Consider the following 20,308-nt stretch of genomic DNA (forward strand, 5'->3'; position numbering starts at 1 on the left):
TATCTTGTCTTTTTGAGTTTTATATTTTGTGATGTCAAGCTACATAAGCTAAACTTTAAAGAGGAAATTTACGCTAACCTGTCTTTGAAAAACTATTCAAAAACTACCTTTAACAAAGTAGCGAGGCTTTTTATGCGCTTTTACTCTCTAACATACCTATTTTTGCGCAAAGGATTTTATTTAATTCAATTTAAACATGCCTAGTAGATTATTATGTTGTTGGTTTTTTATGCAGCCTAACTTTAGCTACATCTATTTTTCATTTTACGTTTGTCTTATATTTTATTTTATCTTTTTGTGTTCTGTGATGTCAAGCTACATAAGCTAATGTTAAAAGAGGAAAGCTGCGCTAACCTTTCTTTGAAAAACTATTCGAAATCTATTTTTGAGATAATCTAGATTTAAAAGAGGAACACTACGCTAATTTTGCTTTGAAAAAACTCTCGAAAACTAACTTATTCGATAGAGACAGCACACAAATTTAAAAAATTGTATCTACTCATCCACTTCTTCTACAGCAAAGTACTGAGGCTTTTTATGCACTTTTATTCTCTAACATACCTATATTTGCGCAAAGGATTTTATTTAACTCAATGTAAACATACATAGAAGAGTATTGTTACCCGTTTGTTTTATGCAGCCTAACTTTAGTTTCATCTATACATTATATTGCGTTTACCTTATATTTTATCTTGCCTTTGTTAGTTTTGTGTTTTGTTATGTCAAGCTTCATAATCTAATCTTAAAAGGGGAAAACTGCGCTAACTTTTCTTTGAAAAAGTACTCAAAAAGGACCTAAATCGATATAGATAGCTCACAATTTTAAAAAGTTGCATATAGTCATCTTCTTCTTCAGCAAAGTATCGAGGCTTTTTATGGATTTTTACTCTAACTTTCCTATATTTGCGCAAAGGACATTATTTAATTCAACTTAAACATGCCTAGTAGATTATTATGTTGTTGGTTTTTTATGCAGTCTAAACTTTGTTACATCTATATTTTACGATTAACTTATATTTTATCTTGCCTTTTTGAGCTTTGTGTTCTGTGATGTCAAGCTACATAGTCTAAACATAAAAGAGGAAAACTACGCTAAACTTGCTTTGAAAAACTATTCAAAAACTACCTTTAACAAAGTAGCGAGGCTTTTCATGCACTTTTACTCTCTAACATACCTACATTTGCGCAAAGGATTTTATTTAATTCAATTTAAACATGCCTAGTAGATTATTATGTTGTTGGTTTTTTATGCAGCCTAACTTTAGTTTCATCTATATTATGTTTTAGGTTTATCATATATTTTATCTTTTCTTTTTGAGTTTTGAGTTTTGTGATGCCAAGCAACTTAAGCTAAACTTAAAAGTGGAATGCTACGCTAACCTTTCTTTGAAAATCTATTCATAAACTACCCTAGACAAAAGCTAGATTTAAAAGAGGAAAACTACACTATTTTTACTTTGAAAAAACTTTCGAAAACTACCTTAATCGATAGAGATAGCACACGATTTTAAAAAATTGCATATAGTCATCCACTACTTCTGCAGCAAAGTAGCGAGGCTCTTTATGCACTTTTTCTCACTAGTTTGCTTATATTTACGCAAAGGAATTCATTTAATTCAATCCAAACATATATAGAAGATTATTATGTTACGATTTTTTTTTTCTTTTATGCAGCCTAACATTTATTTCACCTACATTTTATTTTACGATTAACTTTTATATTACCTTTCCTTTTAGTGTTTTGTGTTTTGTGATGTCAAGCTACATAAGCCAAACTTTAAAGAGGAAAACTACGCTAAGCTTTCTTTGAAAAACTATTCAAAAACTACCTTAAACAAAGTAGCGAGGCTTTTTATGCACTTTTACTCTCTAACATACCTACATTTGTGCATAGGGTTTTATTAGATTCTAGTAGGTTATTACGTTGTTGTTTTTTTATGCAGTCTAACTTTAGCTTCATCTATATTTTATTTTACGTTTATCTTATATTTTATTTTGTCTTTTTGAATTTTGTGTTTTGTGATGTCAAGCTACATAAGCTAAACTTAAAAGAGGAAAGCTACGCTAACCTTTCTTTGAAAAGCTGTTCAAAAAATACCTTAGACATAATCTAGATTTAAAAGAGAAAGACTACGCTATTTTTGCTTTGAAAAATCTTTCGAAAACTACCTTAATCGATAGAGATAGCACAGGATTTTAAAAAGTTGTATCTAGTCATCCACTTCTTTCACAGCAAAGTAGCGAGGCTTTCTATGCGCTTTTACTCTCTAACATACCTATTTTTGCGCAAAGGATTTTATTTAATTCAATTTAAACATGCCTAGTAGATTATTATGTTGTTGGTTTTTTATGCTGCCTAACTTTAGCTACATCTATTTTTCATTTTACGTTTGTCTTATATTTTATTTTATCTTTTTGTGTTCTGTGATGTCAAGCTACATAAGCTAATGTTAAAAGAGGAAAGCTGCGCTAACCTTTCTTTGAAAAACTATTCGAAATCTATTTTTGAGATAATCTAGATTTAAAAGAGGAACACTACGCTAATTTTGCTTTGAAAAAACTCTCGAAAACTACCTTATTCAATAGAGATAGCACACAAATTTAAAAAATTGTATCTACTCATCCACTTCTTCTTTTTATGGATTTTTACTCTCTTATTTACCCAAATTTGCGCAAAGGACTTTACTTAATTCAACTTAAACATGTCTAGTAGATTATTAAGTTGTTTGTTTTTTATGCAGCCTAACTTTAGTTTCATTTATATTTTATTTTACGTTTATCTGATACTTTATCTTGTCTTTTTGTGTGTTGTTTTGTCAAGCTACATAAGCTAAACTTAAAAGTGGAAAAGTACGCTAACCTTTCTTTGAAAATCTATTCAAAAACTGCCTTAGACATAAGCTAGATTTAAAAGAGGAAGACTACGCTATTTATGCTTTTAAAAAACTTTCGAAAAATACCTTAATCCATTGAGGTAGTGCACGAATTTACAAAGTTGTATCTAGTCATCCACTTCTTCTATAGCAAAGTAGCGAGGCTTTTTATGCACTTTTGCGTTCTAATTTATCTCTGTTTACGCATATGGTTTTTGTTTATTTCTATGTAATGATATACAAAAGAGTATTTTGTTAAAGATTATGCTGCAGGAGCTGCGTAAAAAAACTCTGGCGACCTTTCCTTAAGAAAAAAGCAACTGAAAGACATGTGCGCCTTAGAAAATTCAAATCGCGATTCACCAAATTAAAAGACGAAAAGAACGAACTTTAAAAGCTCTCACTAGACATTTGTGTTTATGATAGGCAATGCAGTTTTTGATTTTATGCAGCCTAACATTTGTTTCATCTATATCTTATTTTACGTTTATCTTATACTTTATCTTGCCTTTTTGAGTTTAGTATTTTGTGATGTCATGCTAAATAAACTATACTTTGCTAATTTTTATTTGAAAAAATATTCAAAAACTACCTGAATTATAAGCTAGATCTAAAGGAGGAAAACTACGCTAACTTTTCTTTAAAAAAAATATTTAAAAACTACCTTAAACATAAGCTATATCCAAAAGAGGAAAACTATGCTAACTTTTCTTTAAAAAAATATTTAAAAACTACCTTAAACATAAGCTAGATCTAAAAGAGGAAAACTACGCTAACTTTTCTTTGAAAAAATACTCAAAAACTACCTTAAACATAAGCTAGATCTAAAAGAGGAAAACTATGCTAACTTTTCTTTAAAAAAATATTTAAAAACTACCTTAAACATAAGCTAGATCTAAAAGAGGAAAACTACGCTAACTTTTCTTTGAAAAAATACTCAAAAACTACCTTAAACATAAGCTAGATCTAAAAGAGGAAAACTACGCTAACATTTCTTTGAAAAAATATTCGAAAACTACCTTTAAACATGATTTAGATTTAATAGATGAAAACTACGCTAACATTTCTTTGAAAAAACATTCAAAAACTACCTTTAAACATGATTTAAATTTAAAAAAGGAAAACTACGCTAACATTTCTTTGAAAAAATATTCAAAAAGTACCTTAATCGAAAGAGATAGCACACGAAATTAAAAAGTTGCATTTAGTCATCCGTTTCTTCTTCATCAAAGTAGCGAGGCGTTTATGCACTTTTTATTCTCTAAGTTATCTCTACTTACGCAAATGGCTTTTGTTTATTTCAATGTAAAACTTTTCAAAAGAGTATTTTGTTAAAGATTATGCTGCAGGGGCTGTGTAAGAAAACTCTGGTGACCTTTCTTTAAGAAAAAGCAACTAAAGTAGATGTGCGCCTAAGAAAATCCAAATTGCGATTCACTAAATTAAAAGACATATACAACAAACTTTAAAAGTGAAACTATTTTTACAAGCGTATTTGGTAAAGATGAAATGTTCTTATGACATTTTAACGTTACGAAAGGGATTTTCTTCTGTTCAAATATTTATTACAATTTAAAGTGTTAAATAATGTTACAGAAACGACCTAAAACGCCTGTTGTATTAATTTAAACGAACAAAATAGATAAAAAAAAAGAAAAACTATCATTAAAAAAAAAAAAGTAAAAAAAGAAAAGAAATAGAAGATAAGAAAAATAAAAATAAGAACTTCTAACAAAGAGCTGTTCTTTTTATTTTTCAGATTTTAGATGCTTAATTCCTTGAATGAAAAGTTGAACTGATGACCCACTACTAAGGTTGTTCCTAGCCTTCCGTTCTCAAACTAGGCCATTCTGAGAGGCTGTTTGATTAAGTACCGTTGATAGTAGTATCGCACGTAAGAGACTTCTAAAACTCTGATTATCAATTCCTTGAATGAAGAGATGACTTCATACTCACTAACGAGGTTGTTCTTAGCCATCCGTTCTTAAACTAAGCAAAACAGTGAAGTTGTTTGATTAAGTATCACAGTTTGCTGATTTGCACATGCACCATTGCCGAAACTGTGATGCTTGGTTCCTTGATTGGATTGAAGAAGCTCATCACCATGCATTTTACAAGCTGTCCGTTGTTATGTTTTGCAATTCAGTGGTTCTGTTTTGCAATTCATTTTCTGTTTGTTTAAGTATCATCGATGGTGGTGTCGTGCATGCAAACTTTCCGAAACTCTGATGCTTGTTTTTCTTGAATGGAGAGATGAGCTTATACTTTAGGTGACTTTTAAAACTGCAGTAATTAGTGCCTCGAATGGAGAAACGAACTCATTCTTTACAGACCAAGGTTGTTCCTGGCCATCCGTTAACATATTAGGCAACAGTACAGCGAAGCTGTTTGTTTTACAAGCTTTTGTCGTTTCGAGAAATCACTACATTAAGCATTCGATGGTGATACACGACTGATGGCCAGGTTCTGATTTTCGAATGAAAAGAAGAGTCGCATCCGACCACCGGTCGGCTTTCGACGCAAAACAGCTGTACACACTCGTCCAACGATCCAGTGACTAACTGTTGCAACGAGAAAGTTAGCTTTATTTGTCGTGCAGATTGTCCGCTTGGACGTAAAATGCTAGAAATTTGCTGAACGCTCGGTTTGCGCCGCCCAAGAGTCATTCTGTTTCTGCGTTGCCAGCGTCTGTCGGCTAAATACAACTGTAGACTCCGCGCAAGCTTTTTCACCGCAAAAGTTGTACAGAGCCACACCGAAGGCTAAAATCGACTTTAAGGTCGAAGGTTAAAATCGACCCTAGAGGTTTGAAAACGACGTCACGAAATTTTCAAGACATCATCGAAGAAAATTACGGCGGCCAGATGCAACTCTTAGTACTAACTCTACTAATCTTAGTACGTTAAGCATTCCAGTCGAGAGATCAGACGTTTTTTCGTCACCTAAGAGACCGGCCGATGCGTTTGCGACGCTGCGGAAAGAAAGAAGATGGCAAACCACAGGGTTGTTACCGTAACAAACCTCCGTGAGTACCTCCATCTCGAGTGGCTTTTGAAGAAACGTTCGTTTTAAACTCAAAGGGATGGTTGTTAAAGCTCACAAACGCCTGGTTAACGATTTTCTAACGGCAGACACCGTGTTTACAATGGATACAGACCGATTAACTGAGCCCAAAGCGCAAGATCTATCAGAAAACTCCTCTAGGTCGATGCAACGAGACGACTAGACACGTGCGTCTAAAGGCATTTTACAATTGAAGGACGCCCCTCGTGGGCCCTTTAACCTTAACACTAAACTCCTGCTTGATATCCTCGTCCCCAGGTTTCCAAACCGTAACCCCAACCCCCTCTAATCCTAACCCCCTTACCCTCTAACTCTCCCCCCTCAAAAAAACAAAAAACATAAAAAAGCAAACAAAACGAAAAAAAAACTTGCTTCCCTCCTCACTTTTAGCTCTAGGATGCAACACCTTTTTGCCGCCCTCCGCTAGAAGGGAGTAGGGAGTAACGAAAGCTTGACATCAAAGTAGCGTTTTGTATGAGATTTGTTTGCCAAAATTTGAGCGTTTTTAAAAAAGCCAAGACTTCGTCAGAGGGGTTTCTTCTTTTCTCCTAAAGCTATCGATCGATTAAAAAGCTCAAAGCAAAGAAATTCAAAACAAAATACAAAAACGGGAAGTTTTAGTTTCTGCACCACAAGCCAAGCACTAGTTCAAACTGGAGATAATAAAAGGAAATCGAATGATCTCACTTCTCAGACCACTGAGCTGCCATTGGTCGGCAGTCTCTTGTTTGGAGACCATTGAGCTGCCATTGGTTGGCTGTTTAATCGTTGCGATTGGTCGGCAGTTTTATCGTTGGAGACCATTGAGAGATATAAAAGGAATTTTTTTTTTGAGCACAACATTAAACGTTAAATCGTTAGATGTTGTTATAAAGGCACCATTAGAATGCGATGTCCTCAAATATTTTCCTCGATATTTTAATAAGTAAACAAAAACAAAACTAAGTCTTGCAACTGGCGAAAACTTTCAATAAGCAAACAAAGCAACAACTTTCCTTTCGAGTTTTTTACATTTTAAACAAAAGACAAACAAAGAAAAAAAAAAAACAAACAAAAACAAAAACAAAAACAAAAAAACAAAACAAAAACAAAACAGAAAAGGGAGAATGAGTGAGTCGACTGATTTCGCTCAACTGTCTTAAACGAGAAGTCATAAACGTTTGCTTGTGCCAGCAAGTTGCAAATTAAGTTGTAAATGAACTGCACCGCAAAAGCTTAACCACAGTTTATTAAGCATATTAAGCCTTTGCTGACATGTTAAGACATTTTAAGCCTTTGCTATTATCATGAGGCTTTTGCTCCACGAGCCAAAAAAGTACGCTAGAGTTGACAAACTGCATCGCGGTCAAAAAGTGTAATTACGCCAACACTTTTATCCGTTTTAAGCATTTCGTTTTCGCACGAACAACAATTAAAGCAGCTCGTTGAGCTTAACGACGTTCGTATTTTTTTTCGAAGCCAAAACTTCGGCTATAAGTAGAATGAAGAGGCACTTCGAAAAACAACAAAGCTGTTCGCAGTCGATAGCAACGAGCGACAACATCTCTGCGAGTCTGGCATCAAGGTAAACAGTTTTTTTACATTTTCATTTGTTAGTGCCACTTTTGCGTACATTATGTATTCAAAAATTTGTTGCTGACGCTAGATTTTTCGTTTTCAATGAACAACAGTTGCAACCTCTAGCCGTTTGCTAAAACAGCTTGCTAGGACAACCAAATCAATCATATGTTGTGAAAATTTCTTTTTGTTCAACTGACTAAGGAAGATCGAGCGAACGCTTTTTTTTTTATAACTTGTTTGTATCATATTGCTATTAAGAAAACAGCGTTGTGTATACTAAACGTGACATAATTGGCAATTATCCGTAACTAAAAATAAGATAGAAATTACAAACTTGATACCATATTTTAATTACTCTAACAAAACTAGACGTCATCGCGTGAGAAAATAAATGTTCATAACACATAATCTATTTTTTTGTTTTTTTATTTCTTCTCTTTTTTCCTTTTAATCTCTTTTCTTTCGTCCAAAAAGCGTTTTGATTTTTGCCTCGCCACAAGCGATGAAATCGATAAAAAAACCTGCTCGGACATTCTCAATTCTCAACAACAGAAGCAATCAAAGTTCTAGCTCTCGAGCACGTGCGCCGACAGGTTGATGAAACCGTTCAAATATGCTCGATCGCTAGAATTTAAAGAAAGAAACAAGCCAGGAACAAACCAAAATAAAAAAAACAAAAACAAAAATGGACATCTTTAGAACGCTTAAATTTTATAAAATATTTTCCTCTGCGTTTTTAACCAGCTAAACTGTCGTAAAGTTTTTTCGGTGCAGTTCATTTAAAAAACTTAGTTTTCAACTTTTAAACGTTTTAGACTTCTCGTTTAAGGCAGTCGAAAGAAATGAGTCGACTCACTCTCTCTCTCCCTATTCGGTTTTGTTTTTGTTTATTTGTTTTTGTTTTTTCTTCGTTTGCCTTCGTTTGCCTTTGTTTGCTTTTGGAAAAGTTGTCGCCATGCGAGACTTAGTTTTTTTTTTTTTTTGCTCAAATTGAGCACAAGTGAGTTTCTAGTCTTGAAAGTGTGCAAAGTGTGGGCCAATCTGGTGGCTGGAGTGATGACACGTGAATGCTGGAAATTCCAGACTTTGAGCGGATTCAGCGTACATAGAAAGAAAATGTAGCATTCACGTGGGTCTCTCCTAAGCGTGCCATTGGTCGGTCTGCTGTCCTTAAGTACCCCCCTCCCCCCCCCCCCCTCAACGTCACGTTTGCTCAACTTTCTCGGTCTTTGGCGCCCAGAGAAAGCTTGAGGAAGGATAAAAAATGGCGAGGTTTCGGTACTGCGTTTTCTGTTATTCTTATTTGTTTTTGTTTGTTTGCTTGTTTGTTTGTTTGTTTGTTTGTTAATTTTTTTAATTTTTTTTTTTTTTTTGTTTGTTTCGTTCGTTTGTTTGTTTGTTTGTTTCGTTTGCTTCGTTTGTTTTGTGATGTTTTGTTTTCCCTTCTTGATGGCACAAAACAGAAGCAAACAAGACTTTCGGTTATATTCGGTTATATTCGGTTCAATAAAAGTTTGTTGGTTTCTGCACAACAACAACAACAACAACAACAACAAAAGTCCCTCTGTCCCTCAAAAGCAGTTTCTCCTCTGTCCTAAAGAAGAGCCTCTTTGTAATCGATCTTGTCTGAATGCAGCTCTCCTTTTGCCTACAGGTTTTTATTCCAACCCTTTTGTTGTTGTTAGTGCCATGTTGTTGTTATTGTTATACTCTGTAAAAGCAGTTGTTGCTGTTGTACTTGTTTGTTGTTTCTAAAGACACTGTTGTTGCTGCTGTTAGCGCTGTTAGTAATCACCCACTTGGCTTGTATTTTTGTTTCTTGTTTTTGTTTTTTGTTTTATTTATAAACACTCTCTGAGTAAGTGATGCTGTTGCTGTTGTTGTTGTTACAGTTGCAATGAGTGTTTGTTAATGTTCCCCCACTTGGCTTGTACTTTTGTTTTCTGTTTTGTTTTGTTTTTTTTTTGTTTTTGTTTTTTTTTTCTCAACACTCTCTGAGTAAGTGATGCTGTTGCTGTAGTCGTTGTTATAGTTGCAATGAGTGTTTGTTAATGTTCACCAACTTGGCTTGTTTATAATCTATTTTATTTTATCAACACTCTCTGAGTCAGTGATGGTGTTGCTGTTGCTGTTGTCGTTATTATGCTTGCAATGGGAGTTGTTACTGTTCACCCACTTTGCTTGTTTTGTTTTTATTTCTTTATTTTATCAACACCCTTTGAGCCAGTGATGCTGTTGCTGTTGTTGTTGTTATAGTTGCAATGAGTGTTGTTAATGTTCACCCACTTTGCTTGTGTTTTTGTTTTTGTTTATCAACACCCTTTGTGTCAGTGATGCTGTTGCTGTTGTTCTTATTACAGTTGCAATGAGTGTTTGTTAATGTTCACCAACTTGGCTTGTTTATAATCTATTTTGTTTTATCAACACTCTCTGAGTCAGTGATGCTGATGCTGTTGTTGTTATTGTGCTTGCAATAAGTGTTGTTAATGTTCACCCACTTTGCTTGTTTTGTTTGTGCTTTTGTTTTTGTTTATCAACACCCTTTGAGTCACTGATGCTGTTGCTGTTGGTGTTATTATAGTTGCAATGAGTGTTAATGTTCACCCACTTTGCTTGCTTTATTTGTTTGTTGCTTTTTTTTTTATCAACACCCTGCGAGTTAGTGATGCTGTTGCTGCTTTTGTCATTTTACTTGTATTTATAGTTGTTACTGTTCAGCCACTTTGCTTGTTTTTTAATCTGTTTTATTTTATCACCACTCTCTGAGTCAGTGATGATGTTGCTGATGCTGTTGTTGTTATTTTACTTGCAATGATAGCTGTTACTGTTCAGCCACTTTGCTTGTTTTGTTTGTTTGTTTGTTTGTTTTTTTTTATCAATATCCTCTGAGTAAGTGATGCTGTTGCTGTTGTTGTTGTTATAGTTGCAATGAGTGTTTGTTAATGTTCCCCCCCCCCCCCCTTGGCTTGTACTTCTGTTTTCTGTTTTGTTTTGTTTTTGTTTTTTTTGTTGTTTTTTTTCTCAACACTCTCTGAGTAAGTGATGCTGTTGCTGTAGTCGTTGTTATAGTTGCAATGAGTGTTTGTTAATGTTCACAAACTTGGCATGTTTATAATCTATTTTATTTTATCAACACTCTCTGAGTCAGTGATGCTGATGCTGTTGTTGTTATTATGCTTGCAATAAGTGTTGTTAATGTTCACCCACTCTGCTTGTTTTGTTTGTGCCTTTGTTTTTGTTTATCAACACCCTTTGAGTCACTGATGCTGTTGCTGTTGGTGTTATTATAGTTGCAATGAGTGTTAATGTTCACCCACTTTGCTTGCTTTATTTGTTTGTTGCTTTTTTTTTTATCAACACCCTGCGAGTTAGTGATGCTGTTGCTGCTTTTGTCATTTTACTTGTATTTATAGTTGTTACTGTTTAGCCACTTTGCTTGTTTTTTAATCTGTTTTATTTTATCACCACTCTCTGAGTCAGTGATGATGTTGCTGATGCTGTTGTTGTTATTTTACTTGCAATGATAGCTGTTACTGTTCAGCCACTTTGCTTGTTTTTTTTTGTTTTTTGTTTTGTTTGTTTGTTTGTTTGTTTTTTTATATATCCTCTGAGTTAGTGATGCTGTTGTTGTTATTATGCTTTCAATGAGAGCTGTTACTGTTCACCCACTTTGTTTGTTTATAATCTGTTTTATTTTATCAACACTCTCTGAGTCAGTGATGCTGATGCTGATGCTGTTGTTGTTATTATGCTTGCAGTGAGAGTTGTTACTGTTCACCCACTTTGCTTGCTTATTGTCTATTTTATTTTGTCAACACTCTCTGAGTCAGTGATGCTGATGCTGATGCTGTTGTTGTTATTATGCTTGCAATGAGAGTTGTTACTGTTCACCCAATTTGCTTGTTTTGTTTTTTTATTTGTTTTTTTGTTTGTTTTTGTTTTGCTTGTTTTTTTTTTATCAATACCCTCTGAGTCAGTGATGCTGTTGCTGTTGTTGTTGTTGTTGTTATAGTTGCAATGAGTGTTTGTTAATGTTCCCCCACTTGGCTTGTACTTTTGTTTTCTTTTTTGTTATGTCAACACTCTCTGAGTCAGTGATGCTGATGCTGTTGTTATTATGCTTGCAATGAGAGTTGTTACTGTTGTAGTTATGTCTGTCATTTGTCCTTGTTAGCAAGTTCTATTTGCCCTCTCTTGCCTTTTTTCAACACAGTTTCTTTCTTTGAGTCATATGGTTGCGAGATCCTCTCAAACTCCATCTCTTTATTTATTTGTTTCTTTTTTTTTTTTTTTTTTCTCATTCTCCTTCTCATAATAGCAATCACTGCTGCCACCATGCATGTAATGCTAGTTGCTCTCATTCTTTTTCATTTGCTAGTGGAAACTTTGTTTCTTCTTGTTGCTCTCTTTTCTTTTCTTTTTTCTCTTTTGCAGAGGATTCGAAAAAACACAGCTCTTCCCTGCAGTTGTAAACATTCCAGGATTCCAGGATGCAGGCAGAAGAAAAACACTCTCACTAACTGTCTTCTTTTTTTTAGCATAAACCGTTGCAAACAAACACCTGAACATGTCTTCTTCACAAGAAAACAACACTGTTGTTGCCCCTTCTCCGAACTCTAAAGCGAAAAAAAAGAAAAGAAGGCAGTCACAAGAACAGAGAGACTTAAAGCTCAAAAACAAAGTCAGGGCCGCATTAGTTGCAGCGTGTGGCTCCGTAAACAGGGTTGTACCTTTCTATGGTACCAAGAAGAGGTACGCTGTTAGCTGTCCGATGCCTTTGTGCAAACATTCCTCCACAAGCATTAAAAGACACTTGACTAAAAAAGATCATTCTTGGACTTTGGATGAAGCTTCCATCTTTTACTCTGCAATGGTCAGGAAGTTTCAGCATGCTCGTCTCGAACGCAAGTCCGGCTGTCCAAAACCTTACCCCTGTTTGCAATGTTGGAAGTATTACGACCGACTGGACATACACTTGAAAGAGACTCATTTCTACGATTCCAAGACGATCAAACAAAAGATTGCAGAGGCAAAGCGATACGACAACGACAAGCTCTATGTCCCTCAATTTATTCGACCTGCCTTCTTTGGTATTAAGCCAGTAGCTGAACAAGCGTCTGCATCAGGCTCTGCATCCTCTGCTCCTGGGCCTTCCTCCTCTTTTTCTTCTCCGGTTCTTTCCTCTGATCCTCTTTTAAGCTTGCCCTCATCAGTTGCTGGTTCGTCCGAGGCTCCTTCTGCAAACCAATGCACCTCTGTAGAAAACAAAGAGCTGAACACCGAATCCGTCCTAGACTCTGATTTTAATTCCTTAAAGCACTTGGTTTCCAACTCCTCCGTCTTGACAGAAGATAAGAGACTCTTGTTTCAGCTGGACAAAGATGCTTTTCACTTTATTACCAGTCAGCAGATGAGCTCTTCAGAGATTTTGAAAAGTGGCTTGTGGTAGCCAACAACAACACTTTGTCACAAGCAAAGATCTACAAAAATGCAGTTGTTGAAATATTGACATGTTGTGACAGCACGCTGACGCTGCACCCGAACGCTCTCACCAATTCCAACGTTTTGGAGGATAGATACTTTTCCATGCACTTTAAAAACATTCAGCTCAATTCCAAGCTGAGTGAACTTGACCAAACAAAAGCCATGTCTTGTCACACGTTGTACAACCGCCTTGTCTACCTTTGTCTCCTGTTTCGTTTCAGTGAAGCCAGGAATGTCTATTTCGGACTTTCTCATGAGGCCATCCGACGTTTGCGCTGCAAGGTGGAGGAGTTACAAAAAGTGCTGAGGCCCTTTCGTTCTTTGAGGAGGAGCCTTGTGAAAAGCAAAAAATGCATCAACATCATCAATGTCAGTTTGCTGAACGAATATGGCAAGTCTGCATACGTAAGACAGTTAGTGGAATCGATTAGAAAGCCGTCTCTTACACCGACTAGAGACAATGCTGTGTCTCTACGAAACCATCTTCTGCTCTCTGTCACTGTAATTAACAGTTTAAGAAAATCTAACATTGCTCTTTTAAACATTAGAGACTACATGGCTGCTGAGAAGAGTGAGTGTGGATATTGCATTGTGCAAGAGCGCTACAAAACAGCATACAAGTACGGAGCCAAAAACATTCTAGTGCCGAACGACTTGAAAGTGTTGATCGATATTTATTTGCTGAGATACAGAGACCTTCTTGTCAACGACTCTCACTACATGGCTGCAGACACCAAGACTGTTTTGGAGTTGAGCGACTGCTACAGGCCCCTTTTTCCATCGATGAGACCCAACAAAGACGAATGTGTGACACTCGGTGCAACTAGAGTGCCTGTTTACCAGATGGGTTCCTCTGCTATCTCCTCTTGCCTGACGTCCTGCTTCAGAAAAAGCCAAGTAAACATTCCCATGAAGCGTCTTACTCCCACTTGCATTCGCGGTTCGATAGCCACTTACTTTGCCAACAACAGCAAAGAAGATCGCGAGCGGTTTGCTACACTCTACATGAAGCACAGCAGGAACACAATGGATAGCTTTTATGTGTCCCAGTGGAACGCTGCAGAGGAGTTGCGCTTTGCCCTGGGCATCGGACAGTCCTTCGGAGTCATAGAGTCTTTGACTGTTGAAAAGTCTGAGAGACCACCAAAGAAGGAGAAGGATGTGATGGACTGGCTCCAAACTAATGCAGAGGAGTACGGTTTTCATGAGGTTGAGGACATCTTTGAGGAAGATTTAGACTCCGGTTCTGACTCTGAAGAATGTGCTGCTACTTTCAGCTGTACCACAGTGGTTCCGTTTTCTCCAGCTGTAGAAAACAATGTTCCTTTAGAGGATAGCAACGACCATGCCGTAGATTTCTTGTGTGAACCTACCTCAACTCCTGTTTCGTCTGTTCCATCTGAACAAACAATCGCTGGTCCAGTTCTTGAACTATCCCCTGCTCTTGCACAACTAGTTCCTAACGAACAAGCTGTTTGTATGGATGTAGATCAGACTCTAGCTGTTCCTGTTGGCACAGCTTGTTCTCCTCTTGCATTAACATTATTTCCTGATGAACCGGATTTTATTGAACACCATGCAAAACTTTCTCCAGTTTACTTTAATGAGCAAGTGGTTGCCAAACCTGTTTCTGCTTCTCCTTCTCAGCAAGTCGCTTTCTGTCCTTCAAAAGAGGTCTTTTCTGTTCCTCTGACTCCTAGCCTTGTTGCTTTTCAGCAAACATTGGCCAAACCCAGTTTGTTTCTTTCATCTGATCCAGTTTCAGCTGTTCCTGTCCAACAGGCTGGTACTGTTCTTGCAAAGCAGCTCTCACCTTATGCTGTTCAATCTGTTGGTAGCCTATTTAGCCAAAGTCTTGCCTCTACATCCTGAGGTAAATTCTTTTTGATTTTTGATTTTTGATTTTTATGCAAATCTCAACACGCTTTCAAAAAATGAAAATGCCCAAATCAACTCCTTGCCCTATTGTTATTGTTAGAGCTGTAAAAAAAAACAAAACAAAACAAAAAAACAACACAGAAGTGTGTATGTATTTGTTGCAGGACTAATTCTGTGATTGCTTAAATGTTTATACAAGTGAATGATACTAAAACTGATTATGTTTTAGAAGTAAAAGATCCAAGAAGAAAAAAAATCAAGTTGGAAATGCCATCTTTCACTCAAGAACTCATCGGTAATGTAAAACCTAATTTATACAAAGATATATAAACACAAACCTCTTCTTGCACAATTTCAGATGGTTAACTGTTAACAAAAACTAGCCATCATTGCTAAGTGCACTTTTAGAAAGTTGTGTCTACCCGATTTCTAATGATGAAGTTAGAAACATCACCGTTAGAAATCATGCACAGCTTGTTATCATCTCTAACACTTAGAAACTGTTGATGGTTTTTATGAATTAGAAAAATGAACATGGTTTTATTTTATTTCAGGATCAACTCAGCCAAGAACAAAGGAAAACAAAGCAGAAGTTAGCCAATGCCATTTAGGTAATCTTTCAAAAACCAGTTATTGCTATCAGTGCAAACAATAAGGTCAACAAAAAAAAATAAATAAAAAAACAGAATAAATCTTGTCTTACTTCAGAACCAAATGAATATTTGATTTAATCACTTTGTGTTATGACTTGAGTTTGTAAAATTTTAGATGAAATAGTTGAAGAGCTGAATGCTTGCCCTGGCCACAACGAATGGTTCAACACCAGAAGTTTTCCACGATGTGCAGCTTTGGTGTTGGCATACATCTTGCAAGACGTGTTTACAGATGTAAGCTCAAGTTGCTCGTACAAAGATTACCTTGGCATCTTGGCAAATCATAGCAGTGACAAGCTCATTCATGTCTTGCAAAAGTACTCCTACCAAAGCCATATTAAAGACAAAATTAAAAACATGAAGCTAAAAATTCAAAAAGAGGGTAGTTTAGAAAAGTTTGTTCAATATGGCAATATCGTGAAACCATTTATGTAGTTTAGATAAGTTTGTTCAGTTTGGCAATAAAGATGGGCCTTTTGTGTAGTTTGTTTTATCTATGCTTTTGCAAATATTTTTATCTGTTTCGCTAAAGACATAATAAACAAGAAGTTCTGTTAAACTGTTCTCACATTTCTTATTTAAAGATAGTTCAAACTTTTTTTTATCTTTAAAAAAAAAAAAAAGAAGTCGTTTTGTTATTCTGTGAAAACTTTTAATAGAGTTGCATTTAGAATTACTTCTGATGTTTTTAAGAGTTTGTTAAAAAGCAAAATAATATTTCCTGTGATGTTAAACTGCATAAGTGAAATTTAAAAAAGGAAAACTGCTCCAACCATTTTTCGGAAAAAGAAATCAAAAAGTTCCTTATTTTAAAAGATCTAGACATCCATTTCTTCTTCAGCAAAATAGCGAGGCTTTTTTATGAACTCTTACTCTCTATTTTTTCATATATTTACACAAAGGATTTTATTTAGTTCAATGTAAACATACATAGAAGTATATTATGTTTTTTTTTTTTTTTTTTTTTGTTTTTATGCAGTCTAACTTTTGTTTCACTTCTATTTTATTTTACGTTTATCTTGTATTTTATCATGCCTTATTGGTTTTTGCGTTTTGTGATGTCAAGCTGCGTAAGCTAAACTTAAAAGGGGAAAACTACGCTAACTTTTCTTTGAAAAAATATTCAAGAAGTACCTTAAACGAAAGAGAAAGCACACGAATCTTGCCATCCAATTCTTCTTCTGCAAAGTAGCGAGGCTTTTTATGTACTTTTGCTCTCTAATTTATCTCTATTTACGCAAAGGGTTTTATTTCAATGTAAACACGTATAAAAGAATACTTTGTTAAAAATAATGTTAAAGGAGTTGCGTAAAAAAAAACGTCTGAATAAAGTTTCTTTACAAAAAAAACAACTAAGAAACAAGCGCGCCTAAGAAAAACCAGATCGCGATTCACTAAGTCAAAAAACGAAAGAAACAAAGTTTAAAAGGTCTTTCTAGACAACAAATTCTATTTTTGGCAATGCAGTTTTTGTATTTATGCAACCTAACTTTTGTTTGACTTCTATTTTATTTTACGTTTACCTTGTATTTTATCTTGCCTTTTTGTGTTTTGTGATGTCAAGCTACATAATCTAAACTTAAAAGAATGAAACTAGGCTAACTTTTCTAGTAGAATATTATGTTGTTGGTTTTGTATGCAGCCTAACTTTAGTTTCATCTATATTTTATTTTGCGTTTATCTTATATTTTATCTTGTCTTTTTGAGTTTTGTATTTTGTGATGTCAAGCTACATAATTTAAACTTAAAAGAAGAAAACTAGGCTAACTTTTCTTTGAAAAATTGTTCAAAAACTACCTTACACCGATAGAGATAGCTCACGAATTTAAAAAGTTGCATCTATTCATCTTCTTCTTCAGCAAAGTAAAGCTTTTTATGCACTTTTACTCTCTAACTTACCTATATTTGCGTAAAGGATTTTATTTAATTCAATTTAAACATAACTAGTAGAATATTATGTTGTTGGTTTTGTATGCAGCCTAACTTTAGTTTCATCTATATTTTATTTTGCGTTTATCTTATATTTTATCTTGTCTTTTTGAGTTTTATATTTTGTGATGTCAAGCTACATAAGCTAAACTTTAAAGAGGAAATTTACGCTAACCTGTCTTTGAAAAACTATTCAAAAACTACCTTTAACAAAGTAGCGAGGCTTTTTATGCGCTTTTACTCTCTAACATACCTATTTTTGCGCAAAGGATTTTATTTAATTCAATTTAAACATGCCTAGTAGATTATTATGTTGTTGGTTTTTTATGCAGCCTAACTTTAGCTACATCTATTTTTCATTTTACGTTTGTCTTATATTTTATTTTATCTTTTTGTGTTCTGTGATGTCAAGCTACATAAGCTAATGTTAAAAGAGGAAAGCTGCGCTAACCTTTCTTTGAAAAACTATTCGAAATCTATTTTTGAGATAATCTAGATTTAAAAGAGGAACACTACGCTAATTTTGCTTTGAAAAAACTCTCGAAAACTAACTTATTCGATAGAGACAGCACACAAATTTAAAAAATTGTATCTACTCATCCACTTCTTCTACAGCAAAGTACTGAGGCTTTTTATGCACTTTTATTCTCTAACATACCTATATTTGCGCAAAGGATTTTATTTAACTCAATGTAAACATACATAGAAGAGTATTGTTACCCGTTTGTTTTATGCAGCCTAACTTTAGTTTCATCTATACATTATATTGCGTTTACCTTATATTTTATCTTGCCTTTGTTAGTTTTGTGTTTTGTTATGTCAAGCTTCATAATCTAATCTTAAAAGGGGAAAACTGCGCTAACTTTTCTTTGAAAAAGTACTCAAAAAGGACCTAAATCGATATAGATAGCTCACAATTTTAAAAAGTTGCATATAGTCATCTTCTTCTTCAGCAAAGTATCGAGGCTTTTTATGGATTTTTACTCTAACTTTCCTATATTTGCGCAAAGGACATTATTTAATTCAACTTAAACATGCCTAGTAGATTATTATGTTGTTGGTTTTTTATGCAGTCTAAACTTTGTTACATCTATATTTTACGATTAACTTATATTTTATCTTGCCTTTTTGAGCTTTGTGTTCTGTGATGTCAAGCTACATAGTCTAAACATAAAAGAGGAAAACTACGCTAAACTTGCTTTGAAAAAACTATTCAAAAACTACCTTTAACAAAGTAGCGAGGCTTTTCATGCACTTTTACTCTCTAACATACCTACATTTGCGCAAAGGATTTTATTTAATTCAATTTAAACATGCCTAGTAGATTATTATGTTGTTGGTTTTTTATGCAGCCTAACTTTAGTTTCATCTATATTATGTTTTAGGTTTATCATATATTTTATCTTTTCTTTTGAGTTTTGAGTTTTGTGATGCCAAGCAACTTAAGCTAAACTTAAAAGTGGAATGCTACGCTAACCTTTCTTTGAAAATCTATTCATAAACTACCCTAGACAAAAGCTAGATTTAAAAGAGGAAAACTACACTATTTTTACTTTGAAAAAACTTTCGAAAACTACCTTAATCGATAGAGATAGCACACGATTTTAAAAAATTGCATATAGTCATCCACTACTTCTGCAGCAAAGTAGCGAGGCTCTTTATGCACTTTTTCTCACTAGTTTGCTTATATTTACGCAAAGGAATTCATTTAATTCAATCCAAACATATATAGAAGATTATTATGTTACGATTTTTTTTTTCTTTTATGCAGCCTAACATTTATTTCACCTACATTTTATTTTACGATTAACTTTTATATTACCTTTCCTTTTAGTGTTTTGTGTTTTGTGATGTCAAGCTACATAAGCCAAACTTTAAAGAGGAAAACTACGCTAAGCTTTCTTTGAAAAACTATTCAAAACTACCTTAAACAAAGTAGCGAGGCTTTTTATGCACTTTTACTCTCTAACATACCTACATTTGTGCATAGGGTTTTATTAGATTCTAGTAGGTTATTACGTTGTTGTTTTTTTATGCAGTCTAACTTTAGCTTCATCTATATTTTATTTTACGTTTATCTTATATTTTATTTTGTCTTTTTGAATTTTGTGTTTTGTGATGTCAAGCTACATAAGCTAAACTTAAAAGAGGAAAGCTACGCTAACCTTTCTTTGAAAAGCTGTTCAAAAAATACCTTAGACATAATCTAGATTTAAAAGAGAAAGACTACGCTATTTTTGCTTTGAAAAATCTTTCGAAAACTACCTTAATCGATAGAGATAGCACAGGATTTTAAAAAGTTGTATCTAGTCATCCACTTCTTTCACAGCAAAGTAGCGAGGCTTTCTATGCGCTTTTACTCTCTAACATACCTATTTTTGCGCAAAGGATTTTATTTAATTCAATTTAAACATGCCTAGTAGATTATTATGTTGTTGGTTTTTTATGCTGCCTAACTTTAGCTACATCTATTTTTCATTTTACGTTTGTCTTATATTTTATTTTATCTTTTTGTGTTCTGTGATGTCAAGCTACATAAGCTAATGTTAAAAGAGGAAAGCTGCGCTAACCTTTCTTTGAAAAACTATTCGAAATCTATTTTTGAGATAATCTAGATTTAAAAGAGGAACACTACGCTAATTTTGCTTTGAAAAAACTCTCGAAAACTACCTTATTCAATAGAGATAGCACACAAATTTAAAAAATTGTATCTACTCATCCACTTCTTCTTTTTATGGATTTTTACTCTCTTATTTACCCAAATTTGCGCAAAGGACTTTACTTAATTCAACTTAAACATGTCTAGTAGATTATTAAGTTGTTTGTTTTTTATGCAGCCTAACTTTAGTTTCATTTATATTTTATTTT

The 20,308-nt window shown here is 34.3% G+C and overlaps 1 protein-coding gene across 1 annotated transcript; it reads left to right on the top strand.

Annotated features, from left to right (window-relative positions):
* Window positions 1-12,894: 12,894 nt before the first annotated feature.
* On the top strand, window positions 12,895-15,994 carry LOC149892688 (uncharacterized). Its single transcript, XM_090080096.1, has 4 exons — window positions 12,895-14,853; window positions 15,088-15,153; window positions 15,413-15,469; window positions 15,627-15,994. The coding sequence occupies exon 1, from the start codon at window positions 13,083-13,085 to the stop codon at window positions 14,850-14,852; it is 1,770 nt and encodes a 589-aa protein (XP_089936222.1). The 5' UTR covers window positions 12,895-13,082; the 3' UTR covers window position 14,853; window positions 15,088-15,153; window positions 15,413-15,469; window positions 15,627-15,994.
* Window positions 15,995-20,308: the final 4,314 nt, after the last annotated feature.

This window comes from Hydra viridissima, unplaced genomic scaffold (genome assembly GCF_058129835.1).
Source record: "Hydra viridissima isolate aposymbiotic clone 2 unplaced genomic scaffold, HvirCarnegie_v1 scaffold_2, whole genome shotgun sequence".
Lineage (NCBI taxonomy): Eukaryota > Metazoa > Cnidaria > Hydrozoa > Anthoathecata > Hydridae > Hydra > Hydra viridissima.

Bases quoted from the DNA above. Each gene is read 5' to 3' on its own strand.
- LOC149892688 (XM_090080096.1), top strand. From the start codon at position 13,083: ATGCACTTTAAAAACATTCAGCTCAATTCCAAGCTGAGTGAACTTGAC.